The sequence below is a fragment of the Pelophylax lessonae genome (genome assembly GCF_965119305.1).
Source record: "Pelophylax lessonae genome assembly, chromosome: 9".
Classification (NCBI taxonomy): domain Eukaryota; kingdom Metazoa; phylum Chordata; class Amphibia; order Anura; family Ranidae; genus Pelophylax; species Pelophylax lessonae.
In genome coordinates, this window is record NC_138776.1 from 114,987,909 (window position 1) to 115,011,814 (window position 23,906).

Sequence of the window (23,906 nt, forward strand, 5' to 3'; positions counted from 1 at the left end):
AAATCAGTATTTTTTCCTAGAAAACTACTTAGAACCCCCAAACATTATATATATCTTTTTAGCAAAGACTCTGGAGAATAAAATGTCGGTCATTGTAATATTTTTTATCACGCGGTATTTGCGCAGCGGTCTTTAAAGCGCCATTTTTTTGGAAAATTTTTGAAAAATCACATTTCACTAATTTTAAAAAATACTAAACAGTAAAGTTAGCCCATTTTTTTTGTATATTATGAAAGAACATGTCACGCCGAGTAAATAGATACCCAACATGTTACGGTTTAAAATTGCGCCCCCCCCGTGGGATCGCGACAAACTACGGTCAATAGAGATCTCAATCTGCGAGGCTTTAAATTTATTTAACGGTTACCAGTTTTGAGTTAGAGTGTAGCTCTTTTTTTTAAATTATTGCTCACGCTCTGGCGATCGCGGCGATACCTCACATGTGTGGTTTGAACAGCGATTTCATTTGCGGCTCGACTTCCGTATACGTTTTTTTTTGTGCGCGAGCTAACGGTGACGGGGGCGGCTAAATTTTTTTTTTTTTTTTTCCCCATTTATTTTATTTATTTTTTTAACTTTATTAAAGTTTAAAAAAAAAAAAAAAATCTGATCACTTTTATTGCTGTCACAAGCAATGTAAACATCCCTTGTGACACCAATATATAGTGACAGGTACACTTTATGGAGGGATCGAGGGTCTAAAAGACCCTAGACCCCTCCACTACACTTCTCTGTATGCAAAACGCCGAAAACTGCATTTTTGCATACAGCTGTTTTTCAAATTTGCCGCCTTTTGCAGCACAGTAACCCGGAAGTGACGTCATGGACGCCGCCTCCGGGTTACGTCATCGGAGACCCGATCGATGCCGTTTCCGGCATTCATCGGGACTCCATCTAGCCAGCGGACGTGCCGGCTGGGTGCTCAGGGCTCCCGGTGGAACGGGAGCCCCGGGCAAAGCCACGGAAGGCGGCGGGAGGGGGGGGGACGTCCCCTCCCGCCCCCCCGGGTACCGATCGAGCGGCTCCCGAGCCGCATCGGTCGGTACCGACGGAAAGCCAACCGTCGGCTCTAAACCACGGTACCGGGATGGTGCCTCTAGCTAGAGGCATCATCCCGGTACACTACCGCAAAGTTTACCGACGTAGACCTACGTTAGTATGCGGTAAGTGGTTAAGCTGACTAAGTTGTGTAGTCATGTTTAGCATTGACAGAAAGATGATGCCAAATCAAGCGCAGAATGCTGTCAGAATCAGCTAGGCAGGTTTGCCAAATGCAAAGGAAAAGGCTGTGATATTAACAACATGAGGGTCTTAAACATGAGATGCATACGTTTTAATCATTCCCTACTTTATTTAAAAAGAAAAACCATACCTATTAGGGGAGGCACTTTAGCCTAAACCCATCACTTTGGTAGTGGTAGAGGAATATAAAGTACTTGACAGTCTATTTGGCACGGACCTGTTTAAAAGCAACCTACTCTGATCCTTCGTAAACCTCTGCACACAGCAGTGGGTCCACTAAATCTATGAAAAGATCAAGGCAGACTGTTAAAATGCCCACAAACATAAAGAGAACACTTGCCTAATCAGGCCAGTTACAGCCAAATGAGGCAATGGTCTTGTGCTCTTAGGGCCTTCTATGCAACTCCTAATGAATCCTTGAGCGCTCAAGGGGGTAAAACGGCTTAGCCAGGTTGGGTTTTCTCCACGACTTAAAATACCCATAACACTTCTACGGCCTCCTATACAAAATACATATATTTACTTGCATACTATTGCGACAATCTTTTGCGGAAAGATGCCTGATAGTTGTCTGTCATTTACATATAAAGTTTCATTAGTCATGGAAAACTCTTGACCTGAAAAATGTAGCGCCAACAGGATGAGGGATTAGCAGGTGAGTAGAAAATACATGATACTACTACCACCAAATACCACAACTACACCACAACCAGCTTAATGGATTTCCAAGCTGCGGCCTTTAAGAAAATATATGAACATAACAATGGGTCACAAAATAACCTTACTACTATTGGAAAATGCATATGTATTTTATAATTCAATATATATAAAAGTACCTACCTTTTGAAAGAAATCTTCACCACTTTTGCCTTTTCCTTCAGCAGCCGCTGCAATTAGAATAAAAGTTAATTTAGTGATACGAAGGATAATTGTGTGTAAACATTTGCTTTAAATACATTTTAGGCAAAAACAATGTAATTTAAAAATAAATGAAATCTGCTACTATAGTTTACATTATATTAGAGAAGAGCAAGGTCCAAATTATTTAAACATTAGCTTGAGTACTCGACTACTGTAAGGTCCAAATTTGGTTCCCTTACCTTAGCTGGATAGTGATTCTGGCAAATAAAACATTTCAAACCCATAACCAGTTAACCCTCACAAATTATATCAAGTGTAGAAGGCTGTTGCAGTATGCCCTAAAACAAGCAAAATTGTACCAGTAACGACTTAACTTTCTTTAAAGAGGAAGTAAACCCTCCTCTGCAACTTGTACCTATAGGTAAGCCTATGATAAGACTTACCTATAGGTACTGTAAATATCTCCTAAACATGCACCGCTTAGGAGATATTTACTTTGCATGCAGCCAGTGCCGTTCCTTCAGGGCCCCGTGCCGCGCCTGTCGGCTCCCACACGCATGCGCAGGAGTGACGTCACCGTGGCTCCAGCCAATCAGATGGCCGGATGCCACAAACCCGGAAGAAGGGTGACTGAAGATGTCACCTATGAGACAGGTGAGTGGGCAGTGCTGCGAGGCTTCGTTCCAAGGTAAAGGTTTCATAATGAGCTAGTATGCAATGCATACTAGCTCATTACGTGTTTGTCTTTCAGGTGTTCATTTTTTTTCTTTTTTTTTTTTTTTTCTTTTTTAATTCGGGAGGTTTACAACCTCTAACTGCATTCAAGCTCCTATCCCAAATCTTCCTGGCCATGTGGAGAGTGGCCATGAACCAAGCTGTTGTGCATCGGTGTAAAGACACCAAAATAGAGGGACTGTTTGCATTTGTGAACGCTCTTTTTTTCACACCTGCAAGGTAAGTCTAAATCACTATTTGGCATTTTGTTAAGGCCCTTTACTATAGCATGACAAATTCAATGGAGTTGATCTACAGATAGAGCTTAGCAAACCTGTTACGAAGACAAAGATCCACTTTCATGAGCTCTGGCAGTGATGTAAAGGGTTTTACCTCCCAAAGGCTATGGAATTCTGCTCATCAGTGGTGTGATTTATGTGCCTGTGCCACTCAACTTAAGCAAAAAAACAAAAAGCTGAATCCTCCATTTCTTGCTTTAGGATGGAGGTGAAAAGGTGAGAACAAGGTGCAGAGTTCCACATGCCTGCATCATTTTTTTAGTATCCCTTGGCTGAATGCCCGGGCAGTTCTGACACTTCCAGGTAGTGTCAGAGCTTGCTGCTAAGCCCTGCCCCCACACATACCTCTTACCCAATCACTGTGATGGGGCTGTCCAATTTGCCAATAAAATTGCGAGGAAGGAGGGGACAGAAAACTTCAGGCATTATGTGATAAAGCTGCGTATTTGTGGGAGCAGAAGATAGTGAAAGTTGCTGCATGTACTGTATTCAATACCTGTCTTGCACTACATACATCCATAAATACCTTTCTGCAGCTTTTAGAATTCTTAAAAATTAATAGAACAGCTGAGAAACATGTGTGTTTATTTTGAGAAGAAAATCAGCAATTGGCAGCCACCATATTTATTACAACAGTGTTAAACAATTAAAAAATTAAATATATTAAACAGGATGCACTGTTTCAACGTCACTGCTAACACAAAGCATTATAAGGGAGAGGGAGAGAGAGAACGAAGATCAGGAGTGGTTTCCTTTTAGACTCCTAATTTAAATTGCACAGTCCTATCTGTATATAACAGGCCAGGAAAGGGGGAGAGGGGGGTAGATAAAGAAAAAGGAAATGCACAGTTGGTCTGTGCAAATTAGAACTTGAGGTACTGAGCTCTATAAACATAGCAGCTAAGAATATGGCAACTAAACATACAAAGGAGACTGTAGCTACAGTATATTTGTTAGCTTTAAATGTATGCAATTTTTAAATTTTCCTGAATAAAAAAAATGACTAATTTGAAAAAGGGTCTACTAAAACATTAATGAAATGCTATACATTCCTATTAACTATGTAAACGCTTGGTGGCCAATATATAGACCTTTGTGAAGGAGCTTACTGTTGAAAGAACATTTGGATGCAAATTGTAATAAAGCTAAAATAAGCCATGTTCAAAAGTAGGAACTAGCACAAGGCCAAAGACATGTCTGCCTAAGGAATTACCATTAGTAGTGGTGAAATACATTTTTTAAAATCCTTTAATTTTTTTTTAAATTCTACTGCATCTCCAAACTTATCAATAAATATGTCGTGTTTACTGTTGGCAATGGATAAGTTTGGAGATGCAGTAGAATTAAAAAAAAAAAAAAAAAATTAAAAGGATTTTAAAATACGTATTTCACCACTACTAATGGTAATGCCTTAGGCAGACATGCCTTTGGCCTTGTGCTAGTTCCTACTTTTGAACATGGCTTATTTTAGCTTCATTACAATTTGCATCCAAATGTTCTGCCATATCTGCTTTCAGCTCAGTTCATTGCAAAAACTATTGAATTACAGATAGCTGTTCCAATGAAAATACCCACTGGTTGAAACAGGTGTTAACCATTATTGTCCACAAGACCAAGTTGGCTTTATTAATTACATAGGAAACACATGTAAAGTTGTACTTCATCACATTGACTTTAAAATCGCACTTTTCCTTCGGTTATTTTTTTTTTTTTTTTTTATTATTAAGAAAAAAGAAAAAATCTATGAGTTAAATGTCATTAATAAAATGAACAAGAACAACCTTGGGCCCACTTGACTATCTCACTGTCAAAGACATTTTTTTAAGCAGTTAGAAGCTGTGCATATACACCTTTATGAAATGCTGAAACCTACAGTGGCCTAGTAAAAGGTCAGTTTAATTAAGCCAAACGGGGCTTATTAGCAACAAGATTCCATGTTTTTTTTATTTTCAATGGCAAAGCAAAGTAAAATCCGATTGGTCACAATTGGCATCAGCCATCAGACCTGCACTAACTACCATGTAGCAGGGAGAATGTTTCAACTACAGCTGCCCTACTATAAGTAGATGACTTTTACTTATGTGTCATGTGTACACATTATGGTTAATCTAAGCTTACAAAGCAATTAACATTTTTCCATAATAGGAAAACATCTGCAACTGCTGTAAGTGATATATGGCTTATGAGGATGTGTAATAAAAATACAAAAGGTCTACAGAAACTATCCTTATAATGACATTCCACCCTGCCATCAGTCTGGATCCACTATATATAGATGTATTGATAGGATTTATGTAAAACAGGCACTAATCAGGTTGCATTTTTAAATGATGAAAGCATTTAGTGTTCACATAGTTTAGTGTGTTAATTATTAGCAGTCAAAGTTACTCATTTATTGTAGATTTGAGTTTCTGGGTTACTTGAAATGGTCATATCACCAATCTATTACAACTCCTGTTAGTAATGAAAGCTGACCAAGTATTTAACATTTTTAAAATATTTTACTCTCTTTAGCTGGATGCGGAGCCTATGGGTCTGGGTCTATTTAAATGCAATGATGTTCCTATTGTAGGTGAGGCGTATGTGGATCTTTTAACTCTCAGATATCCATTGATGTCTCCATGAACAGCATTCAGCAGATATTTTTTATGGGAATTACCATTTTTTGTTTTTTAAATTACTGGGAGAGGAAAATAAAACACTTGTGTAATATAACAAAAAATCTCATTGCACAGCATTATAGTGAACCTGCATGCCAAAAGGTTGGGGACATCAAATCTTTAGTAACAATGATAAAAGGGAAGCATAACACTCTTTTCTGGCTAACAAAAGGCATCATCAGGCATTGTTTTGCTGCCCCTTACTTTTTAATGTTTTATACAGCCGACACAATTGCTTTAAGTTTTGTGAAATAATAATTTTGGGCTTCATTCTGTAAGAGCCCTAAAAAGTGCACTATAGACTTTATTCAATAGGTTATAATTCATGCATTATTTTTTAATTACCGTTCATTTCAGCTATGCCATGATTACTTTCAGCACTTGTGAATGAAAAGAACAATTACGGCAAAATAAGATTGTTAAAAAAGGCACTGCTATTTTTTTTTTTTTTTTTTTTTTAATACAAGGTTACTTTACGCACCAAAAACATACCACGTATTCTCCACCTTGAAATTAAATTTCTAACACTCTCTGCTATGAAGCAACATCTAGGAAACTACAACATTTTTAAAACATACCTTTAAACCAATCTAGTACATAGAATACTACCAACATTTCTATGATCAAATACACTGCAAAATCACAGTTAAACGTGGTCCACCACCATCTTAACGTATAAAAAAAAAAAAAAAAGCCAATTATAGAGCCACATTTGGGTTGTTCCATTTACAATTTAAAACGTGTGAATTACAAGCTGAGACAATGCACCATTTTTTCAAAGTTCAGACAACATTTATGAAAGAATACCAGAGTGTGCCAATCTAAGAAATGCAAACTTTAATAAAATAAAAATGCAAAGTGGCAACTCACAATCAGTAGTAAAGCGCTTTTCAAACAAATGCACTGCTCATTGGCAAGAGGACTCTGTGGAAATCATGTTAATTTCAGTCCTAGAATCTCAAGCACAGTCACTGGCTTGGTTGTATTGGGGACATCCACAACCAGGAAGCTGTTGTTGAAGGTCCATGGAATGCAGAGCGGACCAGAAGTAACATCAGTGCACGGGGACGTATGGAGGTGTGGCTACGCATTTCGGAGACGCCCAGCTCCTTTGTCAAGCTTCACATTTCTTTTACACTAAAACTGGCACCCCCTGGTTATTTTATTTTATTTTGATAGGATAGAGATTTCCATAGTCTGAGGAGAAGCTAGTGTTTTTTATTAAAGGATTTTGCCCTTTGATGGACTTGAAGATTTTTTTTTATTAAAATAATAAACATGTCATACCTTACCTGTTCTGTGCAATGATTTAGCACAAAGTAGCCCAGATCCTCTTCTGGGTTACCACCCACATTCCTGGCTCCTCCTCTTCAGTGAGTGCCTCCCTAGAATGCCTCTTTCTATGGGGCACTCATGCAGGCTCGCTCCCAACCCCACACAGGCTCCCTTATCAGAGAATTTCGGTCTTGCTGCTATCTGCCCATTGAGCAGGCAGAAAGTTGGGAAAGCTTCAGTTCTTGTGCACAGTGCTAGATCAACTTTTGGCTCAGACAAGTATAAGGGGACTGAGGGGGGATTGCTCAGCAACAGAAGGGTTTTTACCTTAGTGCATGCAATGCATTAAGGTAAAAAACTTAAAGCCTTTACAACCACTTTAATTGTTCTGTTAGTTCAGACAAAACGTATGGCTTAATGGTCATTTAATTATGTACAAAAAAAAATAAAAAATTAGGTGGGCCTATGTGGCTTCAATAAAAACATTTCAACATTAGGGTAATTAAAAGACAAACAAACACTTTTTTGCTACTCAAACATCTATAAGCAGATAAAATGCATATAAACCTAATTCCCAAAATCTCATAAGCATTTTCTATATTTTAATCAGGGCTGTCTTTAACACAGGGCAAAAGGGGCAGCTGCCCAGGGTCCAGTCATTTGTTGTGGGGCCCAAAGCAGCTGCCCCATGAGCCCGCAAATAATTGATAAGTGGATTCAAGAGAGCAAAAGAAAATGTTTGCCCAGGGTCCAATCAATATTAAAGGCAGCCCTGATTTTTATGATCTGCGGTTTTCAATAAATATGAAGTAAATCCTCATTCAGGCACTTGGCATAGGGTGACAACATTGTCCTTGCCCCCCACATATGCTCCTGCATTGTCCCCCATGTTTGAAATGAAGACTACATGTGGCCATTTCAACATACATTAGGCAGGCATTCACGTTTATCAAGAAACCTGCCTTGGGAAGTGCCTTGCAGCAGCATGGAGATGCAACAAGAAATGTAAGAAAGGAATTATGGGGGAAAAAAAAAAAATTAAGAAAAAAGGTAAAACATTTTTTTTTTATTTATTTATTTTTTAAAGGACAAACTGTTGAGAAACCACAGTGCTTTAGAAAACTGAAAATCTTTAAGCTACAGTTTACCTAAAAAAACCGAAGCTGGCCATAAAAAGTAAGTTGTTTTTTGTTCAGCCAGTGGGCCAGATTCCTCCATCCATACAAATGAGGTGGATGGAGGAATCCTAGTTTCCTCCCAGGGACATTGTATTCTGACCGCTGCATCCAGTCACTGTCAGAATGCATTGATCGGCAGCTGTAGCTGATGATCGAGAAAAGTTTTCCAGCTTGTTCATTCAACAGAAGTCAAAGGACTGAGCAGGGATGGCCACACACTGAAATTTGGTCAGTCCCTGCTGATTTGGCCGGATTTCAAACAGTTTATGGCTTTATAACAAAGGCTGTGAAACTCCAAACTTCCAGCTCACCATCTTAACTTATCCACCCTCCTACTGTATTGCTGACTAATGGTATACATGGCCAGCTCTATACTCAGACTCATGGCAGGGTTAGTGTTTAGGATTTACCATTCATTTCTGCATCCTCATATATAAAGGGCTGTAGAATGGAACATTCTCCTCTGTAGGGGATCATTTGTATCTACAGTGAGAACGCTTTTAGAAATTAGGCAGTTTGAAGAATGTAAACAAGAGCATACATTCAAAATGTTAAATGTGGATAACACATTTGTAAAGATAGTTGAATTTTCTTTATAAAAAAGGTCTTACATTAACTTGGTGACTGTTTGCAAATTATGGTGCAATATGCATATCATCACCTATACATGATTTTATTAGACTACAACTACAGGGAGTGCAGAATTATTAGGCAAATGAGTATTTTGACCACATCATCCTCTTTATGCATGTTGTCTTACTCTAAGCATATTACCCTAATTAAGCATATTAGGTGATGTGCATCTCTGTAATGAGAAGGGGTGTGGTCTAATGACATCAACACTCTATATCAGGTGTGCATAATTATTGGGCAACTTCCTTTCCTTGGGCAAAATGGGTCAAAAGAAGGACTTGACAGGCACAGAAAAGTCAAAAATAGTGAGATATCTTGCAGAGGGATGCAGCACTCTTAAAATTGCAAAGCTTCTGAAGCGTGATCATCGAACAATCAAGCATTTCATTCAAAATAGTCAACAGGGTCGCAAGAAGCGTGTGGAAAAACCAAGGTGCAAAATAACAGCCCATGAACTGAGAAAAGTCAAGCGTGCAGCTGCCAAGATGCCACTTGCCACCAGTTTGGCCATATTTCAGAGCTGCAACATCACTGGAGTGCCCAAAAGCACAAGGTGTGCAATACTCAGAGACATGGCCAAGGTAAGAAAGGCTGAAAGACGACCACCACTGAAGACACACAAGCTGAAACGTCAAGACTGGGCCAAGAAATATGTCAAGACTGATTTTTCAAAGGTTTTATGGACTGATGAAATGAGAGTGAGTCTTGATGGGCCAGATGGATGGGCCCGTGGCTGGATTGGTAAAGAGCAGAGAGCTCCAGTCCGACTCAGACGCCAGCAAGGTGGAGGTGGAGTACTGGTTTGGGCTGGTATCAAAGATGAGCTTGTGGGGCCTTTTCGGGTTGAGGATGGAGTCAAGCTCAACTCCCAGTCCTACTGCCAGTTTCTGGAAGACACCTTCTTCAAGCAGTGGTACAGGAAGAAGTCTGCATCCTTCAAGAAAAACATGATTTTCATGCAGGACAATGCTCCATCACACGCGTCCAAGTACTCCACAGCGTGGCTGGCAAGAAAGGGTATAAAAGAAGAAAAGCCAATGACATGGCCGCCTTGTTCACCTGATCTGAACCCCATTGAGAACCTGTGGTCCATCAACAAATGTGAGATTTACAAGGAGGGAAAACAGTACACCTCTCTGAACAGTGTCTGGGAGGCTGTGGTTGCTGCTGCACGCAATGTTGATGGTGAACAGATCAAAACACTGACAGAATCCATGGATGGCAGGCTTTTGAGTGTCCTTGCAAAGAAAGGTGGCTATATTGGTCACTGATTTGTTTTTGTTTTGTTTTTGAATGTCAGAAATGTATATTTGTGAATGTTGAGATGTTATATTGGTTTCACTGGTAAAAATAAATAATTGAAATGGGTATACTGTATATTTGATTTTTGTTAAGTTGCCTAATAATTATGCACAGTAATAGTCACCTGCACACACAGATATCCCCCTAAAATAGCTAAAACTAAAAACAAACTAAAAACTACTTCCAAAAATAGTCAGCTTTGATATTAATGAGTTTTTTGGGTTCATTGAGAACATGGTTGTTGTTCAATAATAAAATTAATCCTCAAAAATACTCATTTGCCTAATAATTCTGCACTCCCTGTACTTGTGAGTAGCAAACTGAACTGCTAATGCTATCCAGTAACAGCTGCACAATGTGAACTACAGTGGCAGTATGCAGTGCTTCCAATGTCACAAAAACAAAACCTGAGTTTTTGAGAGTGGAATTTGACAGTTTTGAAGTGCAAACAGCATGATCAGAGAACACACACATTCTCTTACTGCTATACAAAAGGTATATGTATTTCAGAGTACATCGCTTTGGAGGCTACACTGCAATGTTGTACAATACATGGCAACCCAGCAGTATCAGAACCATTCTTTTCTTATTTTTCTACTGTTGCAATATATTGTACAGCACTGCAATTTGGCCTCCAAAGATATGTACTATGAAAAAAAATGTATACTTTGTAGCAATTAACTCCACTGTTTCATATATAAGAGACATAATGCAACCACTTCCTTGGGTCAGCATGAAAGATCATGACAAAAAAAAAAAATGCAACTGGGTGGTGCAACCTAAAGCAAAACCAGAAACCACAAGCTTCAATTTCACCCAGTCTCCATTGCTGTTCATTGAGTGAGCCCTGAAACTTTAATCACAGCTGAACACCATTTCAGTACCAATTACTTTATACAAAACATACTGCAGCTCTTAAAACATTTGAGGGGTGGACCAATTCTGAATCTGAGCCAGAACTAATAAACAACCCTATTACAAATTCTCTTGGTCAAAATGATGTACCACATTACTCGCAAAATAAAATTTTATTTCAGCCTATCAATGCGTAACTTGTTCATTTCCACTTAACCTCAAATCCGGCATCATTAGATTTTAATGTAACGTATTCAACCATAGGTCATTCGCTACATAAATATACCATCGTCTTAAGTACAAGCATGATTATCACTGTCATCTGAAACAGTCATATTATCTACCAAGCACCGTCTACTACCTTGCCCTTTCACCTAGGGCTCTTTTACAAACTTAAATATCCAATTATTGCAGTAGGAAAGTATGCAGGAAGATCCACAGCTGTGGTGCAGATCTGAAAAAAAGAAAAACCCACCAATGGAATTCGCTTTCTTACAACACATACAATCCAATGCTCTTCCAAAAGAAAGATAGTGTTTATTATACTTGAGAAAGGTATTAAAGTAATATTATTCAAAATGTGGGCCTTTCAGAAAACCCAATTTTCACAATCTTGAGCAAAGTAGACTTCTGTATCCTGGATCAAATAATTGGCAAATCAATGAAAAAGTAGACATTGGTATATTAGTAAAGGATAACTGATTATAAAAACACATTGGCGCATGGTAATACCCAGGGATACCTAGAAACTTTGTAAATATAAACCATTAACTAGTGATCTAACCTATATCGTTTTTTTACCACCGATACTGATTTTTTGGTCATCGGATATCGGTATCGGCCGATATTTTCAAGTTTTTGAATTCGGTGCCGCCAGTACCTGGAAGTGATGTGTCATGACATCATTTCTGGGTACTCGGCGGCGACGAATTCTAAGAAATGGAGACCCAGTCAGACAGTGGCGGTGAAGGTAAGATTCCCGGGTCTCCCGGTGGGACGGGAGACCCAGGCGAGCCGCGGAAAGGCGGTGGGAGGGGGATGTCTCAGCCACAATGGTTGTCATTACAAGACAGCCTACCGTCGGCTATGGATGCCGGTACTGGGGTGATGCCTCTAGCTGCATGCATCACCACAGTACATGCTTTTTCCCGAAATATCGGCAATATCGGTAAATCAAAAGGCTGATTCCAAGTGCATATCAGCCCTCGATATAAGAGCTTTGCCGATAATCGGTCGATCTCTACCATTAACTACATTTCTTTGTGTTGAACATAGACATCAAAGTCTTTATGTCTTCTGCACAGTAAATGCAGACAGGAGGAAGAAGGATGCCATCTAAAAAGTTTGTGCTTTTGCCTTTAAGCTTCAGGTTTTAAACTTACCTAGAACATAATATCTGTATAGTTCTCCTCATATCTGTGTGGGTTTCCTCTCACTAATAGTAGTTGGCATCCTTAATTGACCCTAGTGTATGTTTGTGTATAAATGAGTGTGAAAAGAAGACTACATTGCAAGATTCTTTGGAGGGCATGTAGGGAATGGAACTAGGAGCTGCATTATATGTTGGTACTATATAAATTCTTGAAGAAAAGAAGGCATCTCTTCTACATATCGAGTGATTTAACATCTTCAATTGTCTTTCCTTAGGCTGAGCTGAACTAATGCAGGCCTGTTTAAAGCTTATAACTTGCTTCTCGATGGATTACACATGTACAGCACATTGATCATCACTCATGGCAGTGCCTACATTGATTTAAAAATGCATGTGGAACAGATGCCTTTCTTGTTTGCATCCCATTTCTGCACTTACAGTACAGACCCACACAGGCTGGATGTAAACATAACAGTGTGTGAATAGATAAAGGTAATAGGCTGCATTTTTGGGGCTCTATTGTATTAAAAAGAACAGTTCTCCATTAAAGCAAACCTGTGCTTTTCCCTTACTTGTTCTCAAGAAATAGATGCACTTTAATGATCTCATTGCCCTGTAGCCCCACATTCATGCAATCCCCTGATGCAGAAACACCCCCCCCCCCCTCCCCCAGCCAAAAACACCTATTTGATAAAGTGTCAATAACACATTGTATCTTTTTAGGACATTGGCTATGGATCTGTAAAAGCATAGCAGAGGTTTCAGAATCTAAATCTGACATCTGTCAAATGTTATCTGGTTTAGATATTTTTAATGATTTTATTTGACTGGTGGATCCTTGAACATCTGCATTTTAATTTCCTACCAACGTTTTTAAATCTAAGACACAGGAAAATGGCCCTCCAGGATTATCAGGGTGCTGTATAACTAAATGAATGATGGGGTCTCCAAATATAAAATTAGAGTGACTTAATAAATGCAGCTGAAAATGCACAAGTATTCAGCGGAGCAACGGTTTTGCATCATACTACAACACAAAAATGAAAGACTCTGGCCACATCCAACCCACATAAACTGCTCACCCCAAATGAGGAAAAACGCCAATAGAAGCACAGCCTGAAGACACAGGCTCATGAGGCGTACCCTTTCCTGCCATGTACAAATATATACAAAAAAACGTTGTGATTATTTTTTGAGCAGGGTAAGGAATGACCACATAGATTTTAAAATTCTGCCCAGTGTTCCAGGCTGTTGTAAGTATGGGGATGCTAAAAACCATTAAAATGTACTTAAAAAAATGTATTTTACAAAACGACTCAGGGTTATTTTAGGTTTAGATGCTGATGAGTGCTTTAAAATGCAAGCTCTCACCATTTTCAAATGAAGCCAATCTGAAGTTTTTTTGTAAAAAAAAAAAAAAAAAAAAAAAAAAAACACAAACACCACACACAGGAAAGGATAACTGTTACATCCCCCAAACCCCCTTGGGATTTTACATATTAACATCAAGTTCAAGAGTTCGGAATTCTTCAAATTACCGGCTTATGAGTCATTACATAAATAGTCGAAGCAAATACAAACCACACATTTTATCATACACAGAGTTTATCTGTTATTTGGAAGCTCGCACATTCAACATGGCTGCCTTAACAACAGGCCAAAAATGCAGCTTATTGTGCTTAGTCATCAATATATTTATTCCTTTTTTAAAGTTAGCTTTTTTTTTTTTTTTTTTAAAGACACTGCTCATGATAAAAGTAGAATTTTTCTATGCTGATCAGCACTGCACATCTGGAAGTAGTCAGCTGCTGTTTTAAGCAATTCACCTTTTCTAACAGATCCCCAATTGAATCTTGTGCATGGTTACCCAGAGCCTATTTTTTCTTTAGCTTCATCAGAATTTAGGTCTACAAATAGGCAACTGCAGCAAAATAACCACTTCCTGGGCAGATAAAAAATATCCTAGATTCTAGTTATTTACTTGCAAGGCCTGGCATTACCTGCACTTATGTCCCTCAATTATCTTTTATGTACTTTTATGATGAATATTTCCACCAGGCACAGCTATAAAATGTTGGATTTTTTTTAAACTTGCCCCTTAAAATGGCTAATGTTGATCAGAATAATTAACAGGTGCCCTCAACAATACAGAATGCAGTTTGAAATCCAGGTAAGGGGTCATTAAAGTGGACCTTTGTCAACTTTGCTCTTTTCCCATCTTCTATTTTTTAATTTATAGTTTTGGACAAATGATAAAAACGAATTTCTGGACCTCTTGCCTAGGCCAGAAAGACATAGCTACAGTTCCCCACAGCCCCCTGAGATCACGGCATCCCAGGAAGCTTCCAGACACTAAACACCACACTGCTTGGCACCTGAAATTATCCAGGATGCTGTGTATACACCACAGCATGTCATCAGGGGGCCAGCAGGAAGCGGCAGCCAACACCTGATGATGTAGGAAAGAATATGGCAGTGCAAGACCTGAAGTGACAAAATACACCAGACAAAGGTAGACTTGCTGGGAAGGTATGAGTAAAAAAAAAAAAACCCAGTGAACAAGATAAGATGGCATTTGAAAAAAAAAAAAAAAAAAAAAAAAAAAAAAAGAGGGGGGTTGGAGAGGAGTGAAGATTTGTGTGTGCACACTTTTTTTTTTAATTTTTAGTTGCATTCAGGCTTGAGCATTTTTGTTTCAGTTGTTAGGCACATACTGTAACACGTTGTGCGTTTTTATGAGCTCCAGTTGAAGTCTATTGGGACCAAAAACACACAATCAAGCCCCAAGGTGCAGTGTTAAGATAAGGGGAAAAAGAGGAGTTTGTTGCATGCAATAGTGAGAGTTGAAATGGGGGTGTTCGGTGCAGTGCCAAGGGTGGGTGAGTAGGGGCTTTGGCAATTGCAGAGCTGAACGGGAGGCAGTATTGTTTACACAGCTTTGGGTCAAGTATTCTGGTAAAAATAAAAATCAAGCAACTGTTAAGCACAATACGTTGTTTTCTAGTATGCTTATGAATTTCAGGAACACAAAACTATAAGCCCACTGAAATACCTTCTGTTTTTGTGCAAGGCAGTGTTATGATCATACAAACATGCGCAATCCAACCATCTCTGGATGACCCCTGGTCCAATGCACCACCTAAACAGCAAAGCACTAGTCACGTGTGCTATTAAGGGCAACAAATACAACTGGAAGTTGCAAGCTAACATTCTGGGAAACCATGAAAGCAATATTAAATATTCTCTACCCTGCCTGATTGCTTTGTTTTCATTAGCACTAATTTGGCATGGTAATGTACTGCCCATAGACACTGGTTTGTCATCAGATTGCGATACTGCAATCCAACATCTACAAGTACCTTAAGAACCTTACTTTCCGACATGGCTGATTCCAATCAGTGGAAACAGATGTGAAGGGAAATCACCCCAACAGGGACACATACAGGAGGAAAAAAAAAAGGCTCCAACCTTTCCCCAGACTGCAAAAAGTTGTATCTGGAGTCCTACTTTAAGAACAAAGAAAAAAAAAACTGGATTACTAGTCGTATCAGATAACTCAAATTGCTTCCTCTAAAAGACGTTGATACTGCAGAGGAAAATAAATCATTGTTTAGGTAATGAGAACAAAGAGGACCAGAAGTGCAGACTATGCTTGAAAACTTTGAAAAGTATATTTTCTCAGCTGCTTACTTAACACGGAGCCTTTGGAAATCTGCCTGTATTTTTTAAAATTCCAAGACTATAAAAACATTGAAAATAAAAGGTTTTTAAAAGATGGCGGAAAAAAGAGTAAGCAAGCATTAGCCGGATAAGAAGATTACAGAGGTGGTCCAGACAGAGAAAACTCACAAGTTATGACTCACAACAACAACTAGACCATGAACAAAGTATTTGATTTTTACTTGGAAATGTTTCCAACATAAGTAAATGTAAGAAGAAAAAAAAAAGGTTTTCAGTAACAAACACCTAGAAGAAGCTTTATTTTCACATTGTCCATTGAACAAAAACATTGTTAAACAGCTTTATCACATCATATGTACAATTGCTGGGCCTATTTCTTCTTGAAGCAAAATCATGAGCTTCCCAATAAAATGAGTCAGTATCCGCTGTTCACAGAAAATAAATCTCCATTTGCAATGGGGTAGGTGTAGGTCAGAAAAAGAAAGGAATAATTTATTAATGGAAAAACAGGTGTTTTTCCATGGCAAATGATCCTTAAAGTGCATTTCCACTTTTGCAGTCAAATTTGAGAAAACCCCACTATATGTTTAGTATGTGTTCCCTTTCACACATGCCTATATTTTTGTTTATTTTAAAGACCCCCTGTGTTCAGTATACAGAAGAGAAGTTTGTCAAGCAGCAACAGGGTCAATGCTAAATGTATGTAGTACCTTACTGTACCAATAAGACATTTTAAAGAACTTGCATTAAAAGTATATTAAAGGGAGTTGTAAAGGCAGAAGTTTATCCTAATGAATTCTGTGCATTAAGATAAAAAGCCTTGTGTGCAGCAGCCCCCTTCAGTTCCCCTAGCACTAACCTGGGTTCCCTCTCTGTCCAGCGATGTCCACGAGTGTCTCAGACGTCCAAGATTCTCCCTCCTGATTGGATGAGACAGCAGCGGTGCTATTGGCTGCCGCCAATCAAGGTCAGATAGCCAATCAGGGGAGAGGGGGGGGCCAAGTCAGAGCTGTTGCCTCGGCTCGGGTACCCCCATTGCAAGCTGCTTGCTGTGGGGGCACCGAACAAGAGTGAGGGGCCAGGAGCCCCGAAGGAGGGACCTGAGAAGAGGAGGATCCAGGCAGCTCTGTGTAAAACCAACTGCAACAGAGCAGGTAAGTATAACATGTTTTTTAATTTTATGGGGGGGGGGGGGGGGGAAGACTTTACACAATTACTTTAAACCACCAAAAGGTTTGCTAAAGGGATTTTTATCCTAAATTATGGTTTTAGAACATCTGGTTATGTGAGAGTAGGTTCCGCTGGGCAGAGGCAGACATTAACAAATCGATCCTTTGGCATGTACACTATATTAACAAAATTGAAATTCACAAAAAGCATCGGGACGCCTTTATATGCACATGAACTTTAATGGCATTCGAGTCATAGTCCGTAGGGTTTATTATTGAGTTGGCCCACCCTTTGAAGCTATAAAGGCTTCAACTCTTCTGGGGAGGCTGTTCACAAGGTTTAGGAGTGCGTCTATGAGAATGTTTGACCATTCTTCCAGAAGCACATTTGTGAGGTCAGGCACTGATGTGGACAAAAATGCCTGGCTCGCAGTCTGTGCTCGAATTCATCCCAAAGGATTCTGTCGGGTTGAGGTCAAGGCTCTGTGCAGGCCAGTCAAGTTCCTCCACCACAAAATCGCTCACCCATGTCTTTATGGACCTGGTTAGTGCACTGGTACCCAGGCCTGTTGGAACAGGAAGGGGCCATCCCCAACTGTTCCTACAAAGTGGGGAGCATGAAATTAAATTTGTCCAAAATCTCTTGGTATGCTGATGCCTTAAAGAGTAATTTGGAAATTGTTCTTGTGTTCATTGAGATATTGATTCAAATCTTACTTTTAAAAAGGGGTGTACTGATTTATGCTGAGCACTTTGTGTGTATATGAATACATACAGTATCGCACAAAAAAAAAAAAACACCCCTCACATTTTTGTCAATATTTTATTATTTTTTCATGTGACAACACTGAAGAAATTACACTTTGCTACAATGTAAAGTAGTGAGTGTACAGCTTGTATAACAGTGTAAATTTGCTGTTCCCCTCAAAATAACTCAACACAGCCATTAATGTCTAAACTGCTGGCAACAAAAGTGAGTACACCCCTAAGATAAGATGTCCAAATTGGGCCCAAAGTGTCAATATTTTTTGCGGCCACCATTATTTTCCATCACTGCCTTAACCCTCTTGGGCATGGATTTCACCACAGCTTCACAGGTTGCCACTGGAGTCCTCTTCCACTCTCCACTCCTCCATGACAACATCACAGAGCTGGTGGATGTTAGAGACCTTACGCTCCTCCAACTTCCGTTTGAGGATGCCCTACAGATGCTCAATAGGGTTTAGGTCTAGAGACATGCTTGGCCAGTCCATCACCTTTACCCTCAGCTTCTTTAGTAAGGAAGTGATCGTCTTGCAGGTGCGTTTGGGATCGTTATGTGGGACTACTGCCCTGCGGCCCAGTCTCCAAAGGGAGGGGATCATGCTCTGCTTCAGTATGTCACAGTACATGTTGGTATTCATGGTTCCCTCAATGAACTGTAGGTCCCCAGTGTCGGCAGCACTCATGCAGCCCCAGACCATGACGCTCCCACCACCATGCTTGACTGTAGGCAAGACACACTTGTCTTTGTACCCCTAACCTGGTTGACACCATCTGAATGTATATTACACATACATACATACATACATACATACATACATACATAGAAAAAAAATTATATAAAAAAAAAAAAATACATGCAACACTTGTTTTTGCCCCATTTTCATGAGCTGAATTTAAAAATCTAAAACTGTTTTTCTATGTACACAGAAGGCCTATTTCTCAAATGTTGTTCACAAATCTGTCTAAATCTGTGTTAGGGAGTACTTCTCCTTTGCCGAGATAATCCATCCACCTTAAAAAGGTGTGGAATATCAAGATGCTGATTAGACCGCATGATGATTATTGTACAGGTGTGCCTTGTACACACGCACAGATTGTTGGCCGTAAATTGTCGGCCAACATCCTATCGGCTGGTGTGCATGCTATAAAATTTGTTGGCCAACAACAGAACGGCCGATTGTTCCTCAGTCAGTACAGATTTCGGCAGACAAAAATCAGATGAGCAAGACTGGGCATGCTCAGAGAAGAAAGTCAACCATCACATGACATCACTTCTGAAGTTGGTTTTTGTTGGCCAACAAAAGTCCAGTGCAAGTCTAGAGCACATTTCAACCAACAAACACTGGACACAAAAGACAGCCGATCGGTCGGCCAACAATTTGTGCATGTGTATGAGGCTTTAGGCTGGCCACAATAAAAGGCCACTCTAAAATTTGCAGTTTTATCACAGAGCACAGTGCGCCACAGATGTTGCAAGTTTTGAGGGAGCGTGCAATTGGCATGCTAACTGCAGGAATGTCCACCAGAGCTGTTGCCCGTGAATTATTCATTTCTCTATCAGAAGCCATCTCTAAAAGGGGTTTCAGAGAATTTGGCAGTACATCCAACCGGCCTCACAACTGTAGACCACATGTAACCACCTTAACCCAGGACCTCCACATCCAGCATCTTCACCTCCAAAATAGTCTGAGACTAGCCACCAGGACAGCTGCTGCAACAATCGATTTGCATAACCAAAATATTTCTGCACAAGCTGTCAGAAACCATCTCAGGGAAGCTCATCAGCATGCTCGTCGTCCTCATCGGGGTCTCGACCTGACTGCATTTTGTCGTCGTAACAGACTTGAGTGGGCAAATTCTCACATTCGATGGCATCTGGCATTTTGGAGAGTTCTCTTCACGGATGAATCCCGAGTTTTTACTGTACAGGGCAGATGGCAAACCGCGCGTATGGTATCGCATGGGTGAGCGGTTTGCTGATGTCAACGTTGTAGACTGAGCTGCCCATGGTGGCGGTGGGGTTATGGGTCGGACAGGCCTTGTACTCCTCACCTGGTTGACACCATCTGAACCAAATAAGTTTATCTTGGTCTCATCAGACCACAGGACATGGTTCCAGTAATTCATGTCCTTAAAGCCCCGTACACACACGCAGATCGTCGTCATACAAATGTTCGTCTTTTCTCCCCGGGATGTCGGTGTCTGTTGAAAAGTGCAAAGACAGCACAAGGACAGCACAAGAATTTTGTCTGCAGACTTCAGCTGACTGCAGAAGTGATGTCATGTAATGGTTAACTTTCCCTGTGTTTTTTATTTTCTGAGCATGCCCAGTCTTGCAAATCTGCGGTCTGTCGGCTGATTTCTGTACTGACAGGCGAACAATCGTCCGTTCTGGTGTCTGCAGACAAAAATTTTCATGTTTGCAAGAAAGACTCTTGTCCGCGGATTGTGTGCAGACATCTGTCGGAGGCACCATACTAACACGCATACAATCGGCAGATCTTTCGTCCGCCGACGTTTGTATGACGACGATCTGCGTGTGTGTACGGGGCTTTAGTCTGCTTGTTTTCAGCAAACTGTTTGTGGGCTCTTGTGCATAATCTTTAGAAGAGGCTTCTTTCGGAGACGGCAGCCATGCAGACTAATTTGATTCAGTGTGCTGCGTATGGTCTGAGCACTGAAAGGCTGACCTCCCACCCCTTCAGCCAATGCAGAAATGCTGGCAGCTCTCCTATGTCTATTTTCTAAGGCAACCTCAGGATAGGACGCCGAGCTTGTGCACTCAACTTCTTTGGTCAACCATGGCGAGGCCTGTTTTGAGCTGAACCTGTCCTTTTAAACCTCTGTATAATCTTTGCCACCATGCTGCAGCTCAGTTTCAGGGTCTTGGCAATCTTCTTACAGCCTAGGCCATCTTTATGGAGAGCAACATTTTTTTTTCAGATCCTCAGACAGTTCTTTGCCATGAGGTGTCATGTTGAACTTCCAGTGACCACTATGAGTGAGAGCAATAACACCAAATTTAACACACCTGCTCCCCATTCACACCTGAGACCTTGTAACACTAACGAGCCACATGACACCAGGGAGGGAAAATGGCTAATTGGGCACCATTTGGACACTTTCACTTAGGGGTGTACTCACTTTGTTGCCAGTGGTTTAGACATTAATGGATGTGTGTTGAGTTATTTTTAGGGAACAGCAAATTTACACTGTTATACAAGCTGTACACTCACTGCTTTACATTTTAGCAAAGTGTCATTTCTTCAGTGTTGTCACATGAAAAGATAATAAAATATTTACAACAATGTGGAGGGGTGTACTCACTTTTGTTAAATACTGTACATACACGCACACACAAGTTATATATGAGGTGTCAGACCAGATAAATTGTCAGGACAAAAACCATCCAAAACAGTCAGTTATATTTAAAGGGTAACTCCACTATCGTGGAGGAAAAAAATGGCAAATAAGGAAAAAAATATAGCATATACAATTGCGACACAAATCATATTGTAATTCAAGGTCATTAAAAATGACCTTTCCTTTTCAATCTGCAGCTGTTGTATTTTCTGCAAATGCAATGCAATATGGCTACCTGGAGCTGTTCTGTACACAAAATGTGTACTGACCACACCCCAGAAACATTATTTCCTGCTTGTGTGATTGGCTCACTGGATTTTCCCAGTCTGCTTAAGATACAATTCAGATTTCTGGCATCCCCTGCAATAAAGTAATTTTTGGTGAGATACTCCCAATAAGAACACGTCTAAGGGGATGCAGGCCCTGCAGCTTTCCTCAGAGCCCTGCAGCTGCCACAGCGGATAATTTTGAAACCACTCCCATTTGACCCACTTGGCACAGAGGAACAAACAATGATTTCTTCAGAACAAAAAGGTAGGAATCTGCAACAACGTTTGTTAAAGATCCTTGGATCACCCAGAGGGGGAATGTTTTTTTTTTCCCCAACAAAAGTGGAGTTACGCTTTAAAGCTATAGGTAAAACACTCCTGCACATGCAAATTCGCTGCCTAGACATTCTCAGCTTAAATTGAAAACAGCCATGAACATATGAAAAAGAAAATCTACTATCAACAAATTCTGCAATGCTAAATGTCTGACTTTATAATCTGCAAGTGGGATGTGTTATTTTTTAGGATACTTCAGAATAATTCAATCCTGCTCCCCAAAGAATCATTCACAGTAGGCGTAAAAGGCAGCTGGATATTTTTATTTCCAATACATAACAAGAGAAACGTATTCACTTCCTGGACTCTATGCGTGGTTGTTAAAAGTTTCCATTGAATAAACCCATTGTAAACTGATGAAAATATCTTCACTCACAGGCAACTTTTTGTTACAAAACTTTAGCATCAATGAGACTCGCATCTCAAAGAACTTACTTATAATGAATATGAAGTCACATATTAAAGTACTGTATTACAGCATAATACAATTCATCATTCATTCAAGAACACCACAAAGACCACGTTTTGATAATTAACTCAAGACTAGTGGATATTTTGTGTACCAGACTTAAATAAAACCTTGTTGCCCCTTTTCAGCAGCAAAGGGAAGTCGCGGATTTGAAATCTGCACATCATAGTACAGCAATATAATAGACAATGTCAGCAAAACACCAGTTCTACCACTAAATACCCCTCTGTGAATTTTCTTAGATTGGGATGACCCAACTGCTATTCTAGGTCCACCAAGGTTAGCCCAAAATGTTATGATGAATTGTAAAATCTATTTTTTTTTTTAAACAAATATGTTATACTCGCCTGCTCTGTGCAGTGGTTTTGCACAGAGCAGCCCTGATGCTCCTCTTCTTGGGTCCCTCTTGTGCTCTCTTTGCAGCTTGCAATGAGGGCACCCAAGCAGAGTAACAGCTCCCTGTGTCCCATTCAGACACGAAGCTGCGACCTGGCCCCTTTCCCTCCTGATTGGCTGAATTTGAGTGAAAGCAGCGGGAGCCAATCGCACCACGCTGCTCTCAGCCAATGAGCTGGGGAGTCCCAGGCAGCTTAGACAGTCCTGTAACATCACCAGACAAAGACAGGATCAGGTAAGTATTAGGGGGGCTGATGCACACAGGTGTTTTTTTTTATCATCTTAACGCATAAAGATAAAAAAAAACCTTCTGTCTTTACAATCCCTTACCTAAAAGGAACTAAAAAAGCATCTACTTTGCCATTACCTTATAGCCCTAATGTAAAATGTATGATACCAGTTCATGGCGTTAAAAAAAAAAAAAAAAAAAAAAAAAAAAGAAAAGCCAGCCTGATTACTCCAAGTGGTTTCCTTCAGGCACCTTATTCTTAAAGGGATATGTTCCTTTTTACAGGGGGGAGGGGGGTAAATATCGTTTTCTTTTTTTTGCAGGTAAAACAATATGCATCTTTTTTTTTCTTGGGGACCTGTAAACACTTGCAAATGGGGTCTGCGAGCAAAAGCAGGAAATCAAGCGCAATAATTTAGCAAATGTATGCTAAGATCATGTTCAGTAAGTGCATCATCAACCTGACTGCACTGCAAAAATAGTGCCTTCTCTGATCGTGTGTGTAAGCCATAAATTTCCATAATATTTTTTTGGCTTAGGTCTTCTGTTCAGGCTAAGATGGGAACCAAAGTGCATTAACTGCAGATAAATTTAACATAACCGTGTGCCCAGCTTAGTCTGAGAGGATAAATACTTTTGCAAATATTAACATTTACCAAATAATTTAAGTTGAATTTAGTAATATAGAAAATATATTAACCCCCCTCAAAAAAAAAAAAAAACACAGCCCTATTGGTCATGAAAATATTTAGCATGCCATAGAGGAGTTGCATTGATAAGAGGTATTGAAGCTGAATATAGGTTATTTATTTATTATTTATTTCAGGTACTTGTATTT

The 23,906-nt window shown here is 39.8% G+C and overlaps 1 protein-coding gene across 5 annotated transcripts in view; it reads right to left on the minus strand.

Annotated features, from left to right (window-relative positions):
- The window catches only part of BICC1 (BicC family RNA binding protein 1), a 366,015-nt gene that overhangs the window by 256,791 nt on the left and 85,318 nt on the right, over positions 1-23,906 (minus strand). For all 5 annotated transcript variants that reach the window (XM_082268000.1, XM_082267998.1, XM_082268001.1 and 2 more), the window contains exon 2: positions 2,083-2,129. In XM_082268000.1, coding sequence (XP_082124126.1) covers positions 2,083-2,129 — 47 coding nt within the window. The remainder of the gene's footprint in view (positions 1-2,082; positions 2,130-23,906) is intronic.